This window comes from Equus asinus, chromosome 5 (genome assembly GCF_041296235.1).
Source record: "Equus asinus isolate D_3611 breed Donkey chromosome 5, EquAss-T2T_v2, whole genome shotgun sequence".
Lineage (NCBI taxonomy): Eukaryota > Metazoa > Chordata > Mammalia > Perissodactyla > Equidae > Equus > Equus asinus.
In genome coordinates this window covers 90,381,918-90,397,815 of record NC_091794.1, presented here as the reverse complement: position 1 = coordinate 90,397,815, position 15,898 = coordinate 90,381,918, and the positions used below count along the sequence as shown (strand labels likewise).

At 41.4% G+C, this 15,898-nt stretch overlaps 1 protein-coding gene across 5 annotated transcripts in view; it reads left to right on the top strand.

Moving 5' to 3' along the window:
• The window catches only part of ZCCHC17 (zinc finger CCHC-type containing 17), a 45,388-nt gene that overhangs the window by 13,918 nt on the left and 15,572 nt on the right, over positions 1-15,898 (top strand). For 4 of the 5 annotated variants that reach the window (XR_006527742.2, XM_014837960.3, XM_014837961.3 and 1 more), the window contains exons 4-7: positions 6,511-6,611; positions 8,557-8,648; positions 13,670-13,770; positions 15,573-15,718. Coding sequence is in view for 4 of the 5 variants with exons in the window: in XM_014837960.3 (XP_014693446.1) it covers positions 6,511-6,611; positions 8,557-8,648; positions 13,670-13,770; positions 15,573-15,718 (440 nt within the window). In the remaining variant the exon portion in view is untranslated. Of the gene's footprint in view, positions 1-6,510; positions 6,612-8,556; positions 8,649-13,669; positions 13,771-14,826; positions 15,719-15,898 lie in introns of those variants that run through there. The other variant, XM_044770228.2, reaches the window with a different exon arrangement.

Sequence of the window (15,898 nt, the reverse complement as noted above, 5' to 3'; positions counted from 1 at the left end):
CTGATAGAACTTTGTGTGATGATGGAAATGTTCTATATCTGTTCTTTTTTTGTTGTTTTTGTTGTTTTGTGTGTGTGTGAGGAAGATTGGCCCTGAGCTAACATCTGTTGCCAGCCTTCCTCTTTTCGCTTGAGGCAGATTGTCACTGAGCTAACATCTGTGTCAGTCTTCCTCTATTTTATGTGGTATGCTTCCACAGCGTGGCTTGACAAGCAGTGCTAGGTCCACGCCCAAGATCCAAACCTGCAAACCCCAGGTGACTGAAGCGGAGAGCATGAACTTAACCACTATGCCACTGGGCTGGCCCCTCTTTATCTGTTCTGATGTATTTTCTGACACCAACCAGTTCTCCACTTCTCTGGACACCAACTAGGTGCTTAACAATTCAATTCCATTCTGACGCTATCTACCTGGAGTTACTGTCAGATCCCACAAGTTAAAGGGGCTCAGACTCGTAAGACTGCCCCCACTTCAGATGCCAGTTTCAAGTCCGAGCTACCTGTACTACTTTTTTTTTTTAAAAGATTTTATTTTTCCTTTTTCTCCCAAAGCCCCCCGGTACATATTTGTGTATTTTTAGTTGTGGGTCCTTAACTAGCTGTGTCATGTGGGGTGCCGCCTCAGCATGGCTTGATGAGCAGTGCCCTGTCCATGCCCAGGATTCGAACTGGTGAAACCATTGGCCACTGAAGCAGAGCATGCAAACTTAACCACTTGGCCACAGGGCCAGCCCCTATACCTGTACTTCTTAACTGACAGGCTATGAAGCAAGGTTTCCCATGATCCCCTCCTCAAGTTTGATAATTTGCTAGAACGGCTCTCAGCACTCAGGAAACCACTTTGCTTGTGTTTGCTGGTTTATTATAAAGGATACAATCAGGAACAGCCAAATGGAAGAGATGCATAGGGCAGGGTATGGGAGGGGGGTGCTCTGAGCTTCCATTTCCTCTCTGGCACACACCCTCCCAGTAAGCTGGTGAATTCACTGACCTGGAAGCTCTCGGAATCTCATTGTTTGAGAGTTTTTATAGAGCTCAGTCTCCAGTCCCTCACCCTCTTTCCTGGAGGTTGGTGGGGCTGAAAGGTTCAGTCCTCTTAATTATTTGGTTTTGCTGGTCACCAGCCCCATCCAGAGACTATCTCGGGGTCCCACCCTAAATCACCTCGTTAGCATTAACTCTGGTGTGATCACAAGGGGCTTATTATGAATAACAAAAAACTCTCCTATTACTAGGGAAATTCCAAGAGTTTTAGGAGTTCTGTGTAGGAATCAGGGACAAAGACCAAATATATTTTTGTATTATACCACATCTGTGCTGTCCAATATTGTAGCCCCTGACTTTTTAATTTTATTTTAATTAATTTAAATTTAAACTTAAAATAGCTTATGAAGTTCTTTTTGTCTCCACTATCCTCTGCCCACCAGCACTAAACCAGGAAATTTTGAGAACAGAGCTTATTTGTTCAATGTTAGGCTTTTTAAAGTGCCTTGCTTATGATAGAAGCTCAAATATTTTTAGTAATGAATTCCGTTTAGCAAATAATTACTGAGTTCTGTTTTCCGGTCACTGTGTTAAGTAGAACACAGAGATAAGATAACATGGTCCCTGCTGCTCTCAGATTGTTCACAGTCTAGAGATGTAAATCAGTGACAGTGCAGTGTAATGAATGAGTGAGGCTGCACTTATCTGCTGAGCTGTGGAGTAGTCAGGGCTTGGGATGCCAGGGCCTAGACAGTGCCTGAGGCATAGTGGGTGTTCAGTAAATTTTATTAAATGAATACGTGAATTCTAGTCTCAGCTCCATCCTTTACCAGCTTCTTGACTTCAGCAAGTGCTCAGTCCTTGAACCTTAGTTTCCTTAGCTGTGAAATGGGAATGATGTGCATTTTTAGAGTTTCTTGACTGGCAGGATCATGTCTTATTCATCCTTGGATCCATTTTTGCTTACAATATAGTGTGTGATAGTAAATGTTTGAATGAAACCATAATCCTAACAAGATAAAGGATGTGAAAGCACTTTAACTTATGTGCTTACATTATTGTCATATACTGTTGCTTAGAGATACCTTATTTGAAAAGTCTAAAGGGGGAATTCACATCCCCAAAGATAAAGGAGACCTTTTTTTCCCCCCCTTCTTCTCCCCAAAGCCCCCTGGTGCATCATTGTATATTTTTAGTTGTGGGTCCTTCTAGTTGTGGCATGTGGCATGGCGCCTCATCATGGCTTGATGAGCAGTGCCGTGTCTGCGCCCAGGATCTGAACCAGCGAAACCCTGGGCCGCTGAAGCAGAGCGCATGAACTCAACCACTTGGCCACGGGGCCGACCCCGTAAAGGAGACCTTTTATTTTGACGTTTTTTGGCTGCAGCTGTCCTCTAATGATTTGTAATTTTACCTCTTTCCTTTATTGTCAGTGGAAGTTGTGAAAGAACAACGCAGTTGGGAGAATATGTTTAAAGGAACCATAATAGACTCTCTTTTTCTCATATGGTGATTGAAATACTAACTCTTTCCAAGTTGTCAGATTTTTTTTTCTTCTTTTACTAGCAGACATTCAGATGAGACTCATTCTGTTTCATTGTCACGTTGGGTTTGTTGAACATGATGACAGACTTGATAGGCCTTCGGGTGTTTCTGGCTTGATGTCAGAAATCCAGGCACAAACAGCTCTGAATTCAGAACTCCCTTCCATGTGGCATGATGAGCAAAACATTTTGTTTGTTTGTTTTTGTTTCGTTTTGGAGCACATGCTAAAACAGAATCAGGTGTGTTTCTACTATTTGTAGATGAGCTCATCTTTCTCTTTTTTAATGAAAAGATAACACAGATCAATAATAAAGAAAAAAAATGGAGAAATATCAGTGTGTCGTAGAAGACCTGACAGACTGATGTTTGAATTGCAGCTCTTTCTTTATCAGCTTTGTGACCTTGGACAATTTACTTAACTTCTACGCTATTTCCTTATGGGAACCTATGTCACAGGGTTGATGTAAGGATTAAGTGAATGGGTTGGTGTACTGTATTTAGTAAGGTACCCAGCACAGTGAGGGGGCCCTCCAATATTTTATTTGGTTCTCTCTGCCCTTCACTCGATCCAACTGTTGGTGGTGTATGTGGGAGAAATGAAGTACTTCCCAAGAATTCAGACTGTCTTCTGAGAGTGAAAGTGGTGAGGAACCCCCCGTACAGACTGTAGGATCAGCCGTTGGTAGAAATATACCAGGTAATTATCTGTAAATGTGTGACTGAAGAGATGGGAGCACTCAACACCTGGATAAGATAATCTGGCTCTGATTCCATGGAAAGGGATGGGAATGAAATTGGAATTTAGGAGACTGAAATCCAGTTGATTACATCGTTCTGTCTAGAGAGAGATTATATGAACAGGTGGGGAGTTGTCAGCCTGGAACAGAGTATAAGAAAGGCTGAGAGTCTGAAGTTGGCACTGTTTTTCTTGCCTTATCTAGGGCAGAAATGAATCTGATGATAAGACTAGAAAGATGGATTCTTTTATGAGGAAGTGATAGTCCATTAAACCTTCACGGACTGGCAATGTGTCTCACAACATTTGTCTCCCTTTTTTTCTGATTCCATGTTGAGGCAATTTCTGATCACTAACTTTGCAAGTGTTTGATACTGGGGGCCATGGGTAGTTTAACTAGATAAGGACTGGGAACTTTCCAGGTGTAAGGAAAGTGTATCCTCTATTGTAAATTAATAAATTTGTGAATTGTGTCTTTCCCTAAAACAATCAGTAAATCGACAGTCTGATTAATATATTGGTATACAAACATCTGCATGCCCAAGATGCCTACGTTGGCATCTTCAGTCATACCCCAACTCTGAGCTACAGACTTGCATATCCAACTGCCTATCTGACATCTGCATTCAAGACTGAGGGCTAGACCATTCCCCTTGTTTAATTTACCCTATAAGCCAAGGCCTTTTGTTAGTAAGCCATTACTGTCTCAACTATAAAAATCCTGCACCCTAGCATAACTTTGTATTCCCTTTTGTTTCCAATTTTTTGCTATGACTACTTTGAGAAATGCCATATTTAACCAGGAGAAATGCCTGGACCAAAAAATCCTACTTTGGGATCAGGTTGGAGAAGGACAAATGGTTAATGCCTTTATTTCTTTCTTTGTGGTATTCCAATAAATAGACTTGTTTCAAGTATATTAGGTTCAACAGTAATTTCACAACTTCCATTAGCAATAGAGAAAAGAAGTGAATTTTAGAATCAGAGGACAGTTACAGCCAAAAAATGTCAAAATGAAAGATTTTCCTTTAGGGCATCTAAATTTCCTCTCCAGACTTTCCAATTAGGCTGGTCTGCTCATTACACTATCATGGGGAACAAAAAAACCCAGCTTCATGAATTTTACCCAATTTGGAGATTATGTGATGGTCTAAAATTAAAAACATAGATAGTATAATAATATAAAGTATTTTAGAGGCCCCAGAGTTATTCAGATAGATGGGCTATCGACCTCCAGATCAGCTGAAGGAGGTCTGTGAGACTAAGTGACCGTAGTCATAGAAGGCAGTGGCTTCTGGTAAGCAGAGAGGGCAGATACTTTGAGTTATGGGCATGTGCCAATATCCTTGTGGATGCATGAGTGTGAGAGAAATTGAGAGAAAGAATTAAGGTTAGTAATTCTACTAAGTAACTTCAAGGAGGGCGATTATTGTAGTCATAAGTCTTTGTCATATCAGGTTTTGCTTTAGATTCCTGGTTTATGTTCATTCAAAATAATTGTTTATTATGTTAATTTCCCCCAGAATAGACGGGTTTTCTCTATTAAAATATTTGAAAATAAACAAAAGAAAAAAATTAACCTGTAATCTTATACCCTAGTATAACCATTGTTATAGCATTTTGGATCATTCTTTCTAATTTTTAAGATCCATTTTAAGCATTCATAATCATACTATATAATGTTTCATTGTATTTTTGTTATTTATAGGGGAAAATGCTAGTTGCCTACAGTGCTTGGCACATAGTGGGCCATCAATAAATATTTACTAAAGAATGAATTATTGATGTGTTTTACATAATCTTTTGAACATCGTTTTTAATGAACCAAGTGGCTATACCATAGTTCACTGAACTGTTACCTTGTTGTCGGATATTAGGTTGTTTCTAATTTTTCTGTCTCAAAAATACAACGAATGTTTTGACGTAGGTTGCTTTTCCAGGTACATACAGCTTTTTCCATGTAAAAGATTATTTTCTTAGGACAGAGTTCCAGAAGTGATTACTGTCAAATTAATTACTAGTCAGAACTCTTTGGTTGCAAGGGAGAGAAACAGCTGAGCTATGTTTTGGCTAATTTTGCTGGGCAGTGCAGGATAAACCTTGCTTCTGCCAGGGCTGTATCAGGTGCTCAGCTCACACCCCCAGGGCTCTTGTTTGCTGATGCTCTTTCTCGCTTCCCTCTGGCTGACTCTTGCCATCTGGTGGTAAAGATGGGCATTGGCGTCTGCAGTTTATAATCCTGACAAAAGTCTTGAGAACGATGGTATGATTAGCTAGTTTCTATCCCTGAACCAACTGCTTACTGTGGCCAGGGGATGAAGTACCTTGATTGACCAAGACTGTCATGCGTCCACGGTTGGGGGTTAGGCCAGCTCCAACCAATCACACGGACTGACCAGATTATTTTAGAGTATGAGGAAGGTGGTTCTCCCGGGAAGGGACCTTGGACAGGCAGGAAGTTATTTAATAATTAGTTTATATTTTAACTATTTCATTGTAAATTAATTTTATTAAATATTTTTGTCACTCTTGATAGCTGTTGCTAAATGGTTTCTAAAAATTTATACTAGCCCTAGCAGTATTTCTTATTTTACTTTACTCACATCAACATTGCTTATTACTATTTTCTAAATATCTTGCTAATTTAATAGATTAAAAATGGCATCTTGTTTATATTTACTTTTTAACTTAGCATCTATGGTAATTATTTTCTTTGACTGTAATTTAAATGGCTGCTTATTCTTCCTTATGATAGATATATCATAGTTTACCAAGCTATTTTCCAATTATTGGTCATTTAGTTTGTTTTGTAATTTTTATTTTTAACCTTTGTAGGTAACAATACTGCAAGTATTTTTGTATGCCTATAGGTTGTTGCCTCTATTGAATTTTTTCTTTTGGAGAAATTCCAATGGTGATATTGTTGCATCAAAGATAGTATAAATATTCTTATGCCCTCTGCTTTCAAAGAATTTTACCAACTTGTATTTTTATCAGTATTACATAAGTGTAGTTACTCTATCACATTTTTACAAACATTGGCCATTATTTTAAAGAATATTTGTTAGTTGATTAGGTATGAAAAGCAGTCTCAAATTGTTTTAATTTTCAGTTTTAAATTAATGACTGGGTTTAAATTAACGATTCAGTGAATCCCCAACTCCCACCTTCTTCTTACATTGTTATTTAGAGTATAAATACCAGACGCAGCCTGTGCTTTATTTTATTTCTTCTTCTTGTGCCCAGGTCTGGTCCATCGAACTCACATGTCGTCCTGTCGTGTGGATAAGCCCTCTGAGATTGTCGATGTCGGAGACAAGGTGTGGGTGAAGCTTATTGGCCGAGAGGTAAAGTTCTGGGCAACTTTCGTGTGGTTAGAAAAGATGGGGAAAAGCTGAGATTTTCTTGGTATTTTATAATGGTAAGTGTGTATATGTTGTTAAGTGTGGCTCATAACATTATTTTGAATCCTACCACTATAATCGGACCTGAATTTCAGCCTTCTGGCTGTCTGTCCTGCAGACTCCGAAGGAACGCTGTGAACTACAGTAAATGTGGTGCACAGGTGCATGTTTATAAAACTTCCCTCCCTGAAGTTGACCCGAGTGGTGGATGGGAGGAAAAACCAAAAAAGTAAAGAACCAAAAAGAGAGAAGGGAAACTTAATCTTGGGACCAGGCTTTATTACAAACTTCAAGGAATACCTACCAGGGACACTTCAATTTGGACCAACTGAAAAAGGACATAGAGTTTACAGTCGTTGTTCCTAACACCTGGCACCGTGCAGCATGAGGGAAGTGAGAAAGCACTGAAGGACGCTGTTAACTACAACTCACTTGAGGGCATGCGGGCCGTGTGTGGACAGACCACAGAAGAATGTGCACGTAGCCAAGGCCTGCTCTTGTACCAGAGAGTGGCCGGGGAGACAGATCTGAGAGAGACATTACTCAACAATATTTGAGTGCTTAATGTGTCCTCAAAGGTCTGAGGGATACGAGAGTGAACCAGGCGTAAATGATCCCAGCTGTTGTGGAGCTTATATAGAATATAACTGGAAGAGACAAATAAAAAGTAAACAAACTAAAATAATTAAAAAATAATTGCAGGGGCTGGCCCCATGGCCAAGGGGTTAAGTTCGCACACTCCCGCTTTGGGGGCCCAGAGTTTCACCGGTTCAGATCCTGGGTGCGGATCTAGGACCTCTCATCAAGCCATGCTGAGGTGGCATCCCACATAGCAGAGCCAGGTCCTACAACTAGAATATACAACTATGTACTGGGGGCTTTGTGGAGAAGAAGAAGAAAAGAAAAAAGATTGGCAACAGATGTTAGCTCAAGTGCCAATCTTAAGAAAAAAAAATAATTGCAGATTATAGTAAGTGCTATAATGGGTTCAAACAATATTGGAGGTAGATTTAAATAAAGTGGTCAGGAACAGGTTTTCTGAGGGGATGGTGTATGAGCTGAGACCTGAAGGAAAGGGAATGAATCATGAAAATTTGGGATAAGAATATTCCATGCAGGGCCGGCCCCATGGCCGAGTGGTTAAGTTCGTGCGCTCCCCTTCGGTGGCCTGGGGTTTCGCCAGTTCGGATCCTGGGCACGGACGTGGCACCGCTGGTTGGGCCATGCTGAGGCGGCGTCCCACATGCCACAACTAGAAGGACCCACAACTAAAATAGACAACTATGTACTGGGGGGGCTTTGGGGAGAAGAAGGGAAAATAAAAAATAAAATGTTTAAAAAAAGAAAAAAGATTAAAAAAGAATATTCCATGCAAAGAGAACAGCTCATGCAAAGACCCCGAAGTGAAGATGGGCTTCAAGTGTTAGAGGAAGCGAAAGAAGACCAAGGTGGCTAAAAATTGTCTTCATGTTTAAAGAAGCTCTAGAGCAAAATCCAAAAGGAGATCTAGTCTACTGGAATGTTCTGAAACCCATTCTGGGTTCCTGGATCTCTGAACCGATCATTATGCTGAACTTACTGGAAGAAACAGCTTTTGTTTTCTGCCTAGTTATCTCCACAGACCTTGGATTTCTGAGCAACCACTCTGTCTTTCCCCTCCAGGGGGACAAGAGTGAGATGAAAACCATTTCCTAACTAAAATGCTTCTGCCACAGGATCTGCCTGTTATGCCTGTTAACACCCCCAAGGTTCCTAACCCAGGACCGCCGCTGTGAGAGGAGCTCACTGTTTGTTATGATAATAAAAGCTTCGATTCTTAGATAATTTTAGATCAACAGTCTAAATGATGTACTTTGAGCTTTTGGTGACCTTGCTTTGTCTTTTTCAGATGAAAAATGATAGGATAAAAGTATCCCTCTCTATGAAAGTTGTGAACCAAGGGACTGGGAAAGACCTCGACCCCAACAACGTTATCATTGAGTAGGTAAAAGGTTTGGAAAGGCTAAAATCCTACTTCCTCTCACACCACAGAATGCTCCAGAGAATCAGGCTGACCTGGGAGCTCTACCATTTATAGACTTTGACACTGATGAGTGTGTAACCTTTGTGATCTTTGGTTTTTAGAGGTATAGAGTATTGTAGATAACACTTTGCCACGTAGAGTTCTAAGATGAAATGCTACCATATAACCCTCCCAGCATAGACATGCTCCATCAGCAGTTTTGTTTCCTTCCCCTTACTCTCTTTATGCTTCTGACCTTTAGCCAGTTAGCCAGCAAGCATTCATGAAGTACCTGTTACCTGCTTCTCAAAACTGGGGTTGAAGAGAGGCAGAGACCACGTGGGAGGGTAGGGTAATCTAGGAGCAAGTCCAGTGGGGTTTAGACTCCTGCGTCTTGGGATACACTGTGTTCTGAACACAACACCTTACTTTCATTGGCTCTTCTGACCTTTCATTTAGAAATGGAAGATTTTCTGTCTATGTAGGATAGTGTCTCGTGATAGAGGGAAATTGCTGTCCGTCTCAAAGTCTTTCTTGAATATATTCCAGTGATTTCTAACCAGGGGTTCCTAGATCCCTAGATCCCTTGAAGGAGTCTTGGGGGCTTATGAACTGTTTCCAGTGTTATAGAAAGCCAACCCAAATCATACATTTATCCTCAGGTTAACTATGACATTATTTTGTGGCTTTTAATGATAAAATGTCATTGTTTATCATGCTAATCAGGTGCCCTCAGTGGCTATGTTATTGATTAATTTTAAAAAACAAATTAAAAATAATAAATGTTGTTTGAGTGGGATCTTGGTGGTGAAAAGTTTGGAAACCCTTATGTTTATAGTTCTGAGCAAAATCACTTTGGATGTGAAGGAATTTTACCTAAAAGGAAGAGAAGTGATATTTATTGAATACATACCAAGTGCCAGGCGTCACGGAAGGCAGTTTATATACTTTAGTGCATCTAATTCTCGTAACAACTTGCAAAATGGATCTTATCTCCATTTTGCTTTATAGTCCTAGTTTCTCGCGTGATGCTTGGTGATAAATAACTTGCCTGTGGTTATACAGTAAATTATAGTGGGTCAGGACTTGAATCTAGGTCTCCCTGCCAGTAAAGCTAGTGGAATTTTCACCACGTGATGCTTCTAGATGTTGCATGTGACTTAGAGAGTTTTTCGTGCTTCTGTAGTTTAGCCTTTAAATATTGACATGTTTATAGAGCTGATTATTGACAAAATACTTTCCAGTTACAGTAGAAATCTTTTATAACTCAGAGCTCAGAAATGTTACTTAAGTCTGGCACTTACTGATTGCATTGTAATAAATTGCTCCTGCTCTAAAGAATCCTCTGCTATACAGACTCATTAAAAAGCAGTAACATTTCCCAAAGCCACCTTCACAAAGGTAAAACATAAAACAAGTAAGATAAAAGAGCTGCCTCTCTTTCTCAGAACAAGTGTAGGGAAGGGAAAGGGCTCCCTGGTTCAGTGGTATTCCAGGCAGAAGAAAGGGCTTGAGGAAAGCCTTGAGTCAGGGAAGCACACGGCACATTTGGGAGTCTTGTTTAAAGGAAGAAGAAGTTCAAAGAATATGAATTTTTCTTAAGCCTTTGAGTGGGAGGGGCTCCTGATCAGATTAATCTCTCCGAGTACCCCGTTCTCTGGCCTCACCGTGTTATGATCAATATCCTTAGGCTGTCTCTAGCCACCCACAGTTTGTCAGCTACCTTTCATTTTCCATCAAAATCTGGCCTTCATATATTTCATTCCCTCAGGCCCCGAAGTGTTAACAAGGTAATTGAAAAAGTAAGTCTGCAAATGGAAAGGGGCTAAAGGCAGTTTCCAGTTGGTTTTAGCCAGCATAACATATTCTTTAGAAAGAACATTTGTGATTCACCACACTATCATTACCCATTTATATGTCTGCCTCTGCTGCTAGACTATAAGCTTCTTGAGGAAAAGGACCACGTCCTATCATTCGAATCTACTTACTCATATCACTGGTACTAGCACTGGCGCTGGCCACTTATTCGTTGAACTGAAAAAAAGAAAGATTAGTCCAACTCTGTGTGCTGGATGGATTGGAGGAGGAAAGTTGGAGGCAGGAAGACCAATGAGGGGATTGTTACTGTTTAGGTGAAATGTCATGAAACCTAGACTAGCATGGTGGCACTGAGGACAGAAAGGGAGATGTGGCGAGTGACGTGAGGAATTGAGTGTTAGGTGAGAGGTATGATTTGGCTTGTAGTATGTTAGAATCCACAGAATATTGGAATTGATTATAATGAGGGTTTTATTATGCGACTCACAGCTACTTGAAATTCACCTCTACAAATAAGGATGCCTGAAAGCCATGGAGTTGGTGACTTGTTCAAATTATGTCCCAAAGATCCTGCCTCGTTTTTTAAAAAAATTTTATTGTGGTGAGAACACTTAACATGAGATCTACGCTCTTACATTTTTAAGGGTGCAATACAGTATAGTTGACTATAGGTACAATGTTGTACAGCAGATCTCTACAATTTATTCGTCTTGCTTAACTGAAACTTTATGCCAGTTGATAAGTAATTCCCCATTTCTCTCCACCTCCTCACCCTGCACCTTGGTTTTTGTTACTCAAGCTTCACTCTTTGGAACAACCCTCTCCTATGACCCGTACCAGACAGATGACCCCCTATTCTTTGAGTAAGATTCTTCTAGAGCAAAAACTAGAAATTTGAGCAGACATTTTCAGAACTTAAATCATATGCTTGCCAGCACTGTCCAATTGGGTAGCCATTAGTCACATATGGCTATTTAAGTGTAAATTAATTAAAATTAAATAAATTTAATATCCAATTAATATCCAAACATTAAACATTAAAATGTAATATCTAATTCCTCAATCACACTAACCACATTTTAAGTGCTCAATAGCCACAGACATAAATAATCAGACATAAATGTTCAGTAGAACAGACATGTTTATAGAATATATCCATCATTGCATTCTGTTGTACAATGGTGTGTTAGATGGTGTGCTCCCTGCTCAGGTAGAGAGAAGAATAAGACATAGACTTTGCCTTTGAAGTCCTGCTCATGGGACAGAGAGTGAGGCGAAATGTAGACAAATCTGGCAAAATAAAATGAGTAGTTAACTCTGCCTGTGGCAGCAGGGATTTTTATAGAAGATGCGATATTTGAGTTGAACTTTGAAGAATGAATGGGACAGAACATGGAGTAACTTTGTCCTCTGCATTTCCTCTCTTGAGCCCGCATATCCTATGAAACTATTGGCTAAGATATGTGAAGTGGGTAGCTTTGTTCTGCTTTGACGTTGTTATCCTGCATTTCTCTGGGTAATGTGGTTCTTTTGGCAGAACATTTCTCTGTTTTTGCTGGACTCTATATATATAGAGACCTGGTGAATGATTGAAAAATCTTAGGCAAATTCAGAGTTCAAGGTTAAAGAGGTTCGGGTAAAGAAAAAATATTTTGAGTGAAGAGCAAAGAAATTTCAACAAACATTTGTTAATGCTTGCCAAGCCTTGGGCTGAGGTGTGAGGGAGACAAATACGAGTCAGATATTATAAAAAGGGCTCCTGAGCTAGAGAAGAAACAGAAATATATGGTGCAATAAAGTGGGATATGTGCTAGGATCGAAGGGTGTTTAGGATACAGTTAGTTTGAAAGAGAGTGATGGAGGGTGATACTCCTCAATTTAACATTTTCTGAGTACCTACTGTGTGCAGGGACTGTGTGTTATAGTAAAGGTAAAAATAAGAGCTATGACAGCTGGGGCGCTTAGGCCCTACTGGTAGGAGTGTAATTGGTAAACACGCTGTGGAAACTATCTGGCAGTGTCTGCTAAAGCTGATGTCCTACAGCCCAGTGGTCCGCTCTGGGTTCCCCACTGGGAAGGAGGCATCTCCCAAAAGAAATGCATCTATATATGTTCACCAAAAGACATGTGCTAGACAGTTCATAGAAGCCGTGTTTATAAGAGAAATTACTCTGATATCCATCAACAGCAGAGTACTTTACAGCATGAAAATGAGTGATCCACAACTACACACAACAGTATGGTTGGATCTCACAAACAGGCAGAAGAGGCCAGACACAGAGGGTGCCTACTCTATGACTCCATTTATATAATTTACGAAAATAGGTATAGTGAATCTATGCTGTTAGAAATTAGAATAGTGGTTACCCTTGGGAGAGGCAGCGTTACTGGAGGGGCTTGTGAGGTGCTGATATGTTCTGTTTCTTGATCTCAGTACTGGTGGACGTGTTCAGATGGTGAAAATCAGTCAAGCTGTGTACTTATGAGCACTTTTCTGTATGTAATACTTTGGTCAGCAGTTTAGAATGATAAAAAAGTGCTGTGGGAATGTGAAAAAAGAGATGAATTCTGGCTGAGGGGCTCAGGGAAGAAGACTTGATAGGAGGAGGGGTGGTGACTGAGCTGAGCCTTGAAATGTTTGAGTGTAGCGAAGTGGCAAGGTGTCAAGTAAAGAGGGGAAGCAGAGCATTTGAGAGAGAGGAGCTGCCTGAGCAAAAGCAGTGAGCCATCTCGAGAGGTAAAATAGTCTGCTTGGCTGGAGCACGTTGTACAGGTAAAGATGAGGCTGGAAAATAGGTTAGAGAGAGACTGGGAAAGGCCTCAAACACCAAGGTAAGGAATTGGGACTTGATTTTCAAGGAAATCTTTGGAAGTCTTTTAACCCAGGAGTGACCTTGTAGGGGCTGTAGTGGGCTTAGTGAGGTGAGTGTATCTTCATCCTTTGTGCTTCTGTGACATGAGGTCTAGTCTCAGTGATTAATTCACAGCCTTGACCTGAATGAAAAAATTGTCTATTTCACGTCATTGCTTTCACTGCCTGTCTCCTTGTGCCCAGTGCTTTTCCTTCTTTCTCTCTTCTGCCTGCCAGAACAAAACAAAAAACCAACAGGCAGCATTACCTTGTAGTATCTCCAGCCACATCTCTTAAGAGGGCCAACACTCAGAATCTTTCTCGTTACAGGCAGGAAGAGAGGCGGAGGCGGTCTTTCCAGGATTACACCGGGCAGAAGATCACCCTTGAGGCTGTCCTGAACACTACCTGCAAGAAGTGTGGCTGCAAAGGTAAGGTGACGCCTCTGTCACTTCCGTCTCTCTCCTTGTGGACAGACCCCTTACTGGATGAAGGAGGCAGCTAGTGTGAGTTTTGCCCACCCTGTTTTTTAGTCAAGTGACGGCCTCACCTGCTCATGCTGTTATTCCTACTAGACTCAAATCCGAGTTTGTGGCTTGACGCTTTTTCTGGTTCATTTTCTGAATGCTGGCCCTCTGGATACTATAGCACCCCGCCCCCACCACCACCACTCCTGCCTCTGCACGGATGCCCTGCCTCGGCAAGGTCCCCACGTACTAGGCCAGGCGGGGGAAGAGGGTTGATTAGGATTAACACTCTAAATTTTTATCTCTAAGGACCATTATTGTTCTGCTACAAAAATTAAATGGAAATATAATCCTTAAGGATCCATGTCCAACTCTTTCTTGCTCATCTTTTTCTCTTTAACTTCGGAGTTCTGAACACAATATCCTTTTAGTAATAAAGAATACAAGCTAGTCACTTCCTTTTAGCTCTGTTCCTCAGGTTTCTTCTAGTCTTACTCAAATATTAAAGAGCTCTTTCAGCCTCCCTTCCCTTGTTGGAGCTATAATGAGAGGGACTGCCAGGCTTCTCATTTTCAAAGTGACCTCAATTTGTCACCCCTTCTCCCTAGCCTTCCATTTACCCTGCTGTCTTGATTGTTCTGCAATGACTGGTAGCAGGTTTGTGTCCTGGTTGAGATTGTGGGGTTTAAGCCCCTATTTATTGTTAATGTAGAGGGAGGAATGGAAAAATGAGATTGAGAGAAGAATACTTCCTCGGGGGAGTTGTGGAAACATTCCAGATTTTTGGAGAACTTTATGCTGTATTTCCCTTCCAAGCACTGTCCAGCTTCTGGACTCAGAGTTGCAAAGTAATTTACACATAGCTTGTTGATGATCTCATCAAATGCTCTGTGTCCCTGTGACCAGATCTACAAGAAGTTCAGACGAAAACAGCTCTGTAGCATCTGTTAAAGGGCCCCTTGATAGTACTATAGGCTCAGGGAGGGTGGGGTCCTCTTACCTTCAACTTGTGTCCACCAGGTGTTACATGAGGCAGAGAAGAATAATGAGAGATGGAATTTGGCCCAGTCAGCAAAGGTCAGGCCAAAGGTGGTTGGTTTTGGTGCAGCAGAAAGAGCACAGGGCAGGGAGGCACAAGACCCCGGGTAAGTTTTAGCTCTGCTGCTATCTGTGTGACCTTGAGCTACTTCTCTGCTCTGGGCCTTCATATCCTCTGCAAATACACTGTTGGATTTGATGATCACTAAGGCCCTTGCCAGACCTGACAGTCTGTGAATGTTGAGTGTCCCCGGGTGACTGTGCCCGTCTCTCTGTGTGTTAGCTTGGCTGTGAGTGCTGCCTTCCTGCCAGCTGCCTAAGAGCTATCTTCCTTTAGGGCTTGGCCTGCCACTCAGCTCCCTCTGCTAAGCATTCTGCTCTCTGGAGCAGCGTTTCAGACCTTTATAAATTACTATAGACCTTTAAAAAATACTAAGCCCCTTTGCTAATGGAGGGCAACGCAAGCCTGCATCCTCATATCCTCTGCCATTTCCAAATCAGTGCCAGTGGCGCCCACAGCTCTAGGACCAGCTGCTGATCTGGCTCTGGTTGAGTGAGCAGTGCCATCTTGAAGTGACAGGAAATCTGCCCTGAACCCAGCAGCTGCTCTGAGTGAGCAGTGACATCTCCTGAGCCCGCCAGCCCCTTTCGGGAGCCACTGGGGAAGGCGCACCTGCTGAGAGGAGAGACTGCTTCTCCCCTCCCCACCTCGTCTGCTTCTCTTGCAGGCCACTTTGCGAAGGATTGTTTCATGCAGCCAGGTGGGACCAAATACTCTCTGATACCTGATGAGGAAGAGGCGGAGGAAGAGGCAGAGTCGGCGGAGCTGGAGAAGCCTGACCCCACAAGGAACTCTTCCAGAAAAAGAAAGAAGGTGAGTGCTGGCTTGCCTTTATTTTATCACATTTTTTTGAGTTTTAAAACGAAGAGGTACTTTTTGCAGAAATTTTAGAAATACTGAAAAACATAAAGAATATTGAGATCTTCTGTAATCTTTCCAACCGAGAGGGACTCTTATAGTATTTTTTGGTATATTCCAACCTTTTTTCTAGGT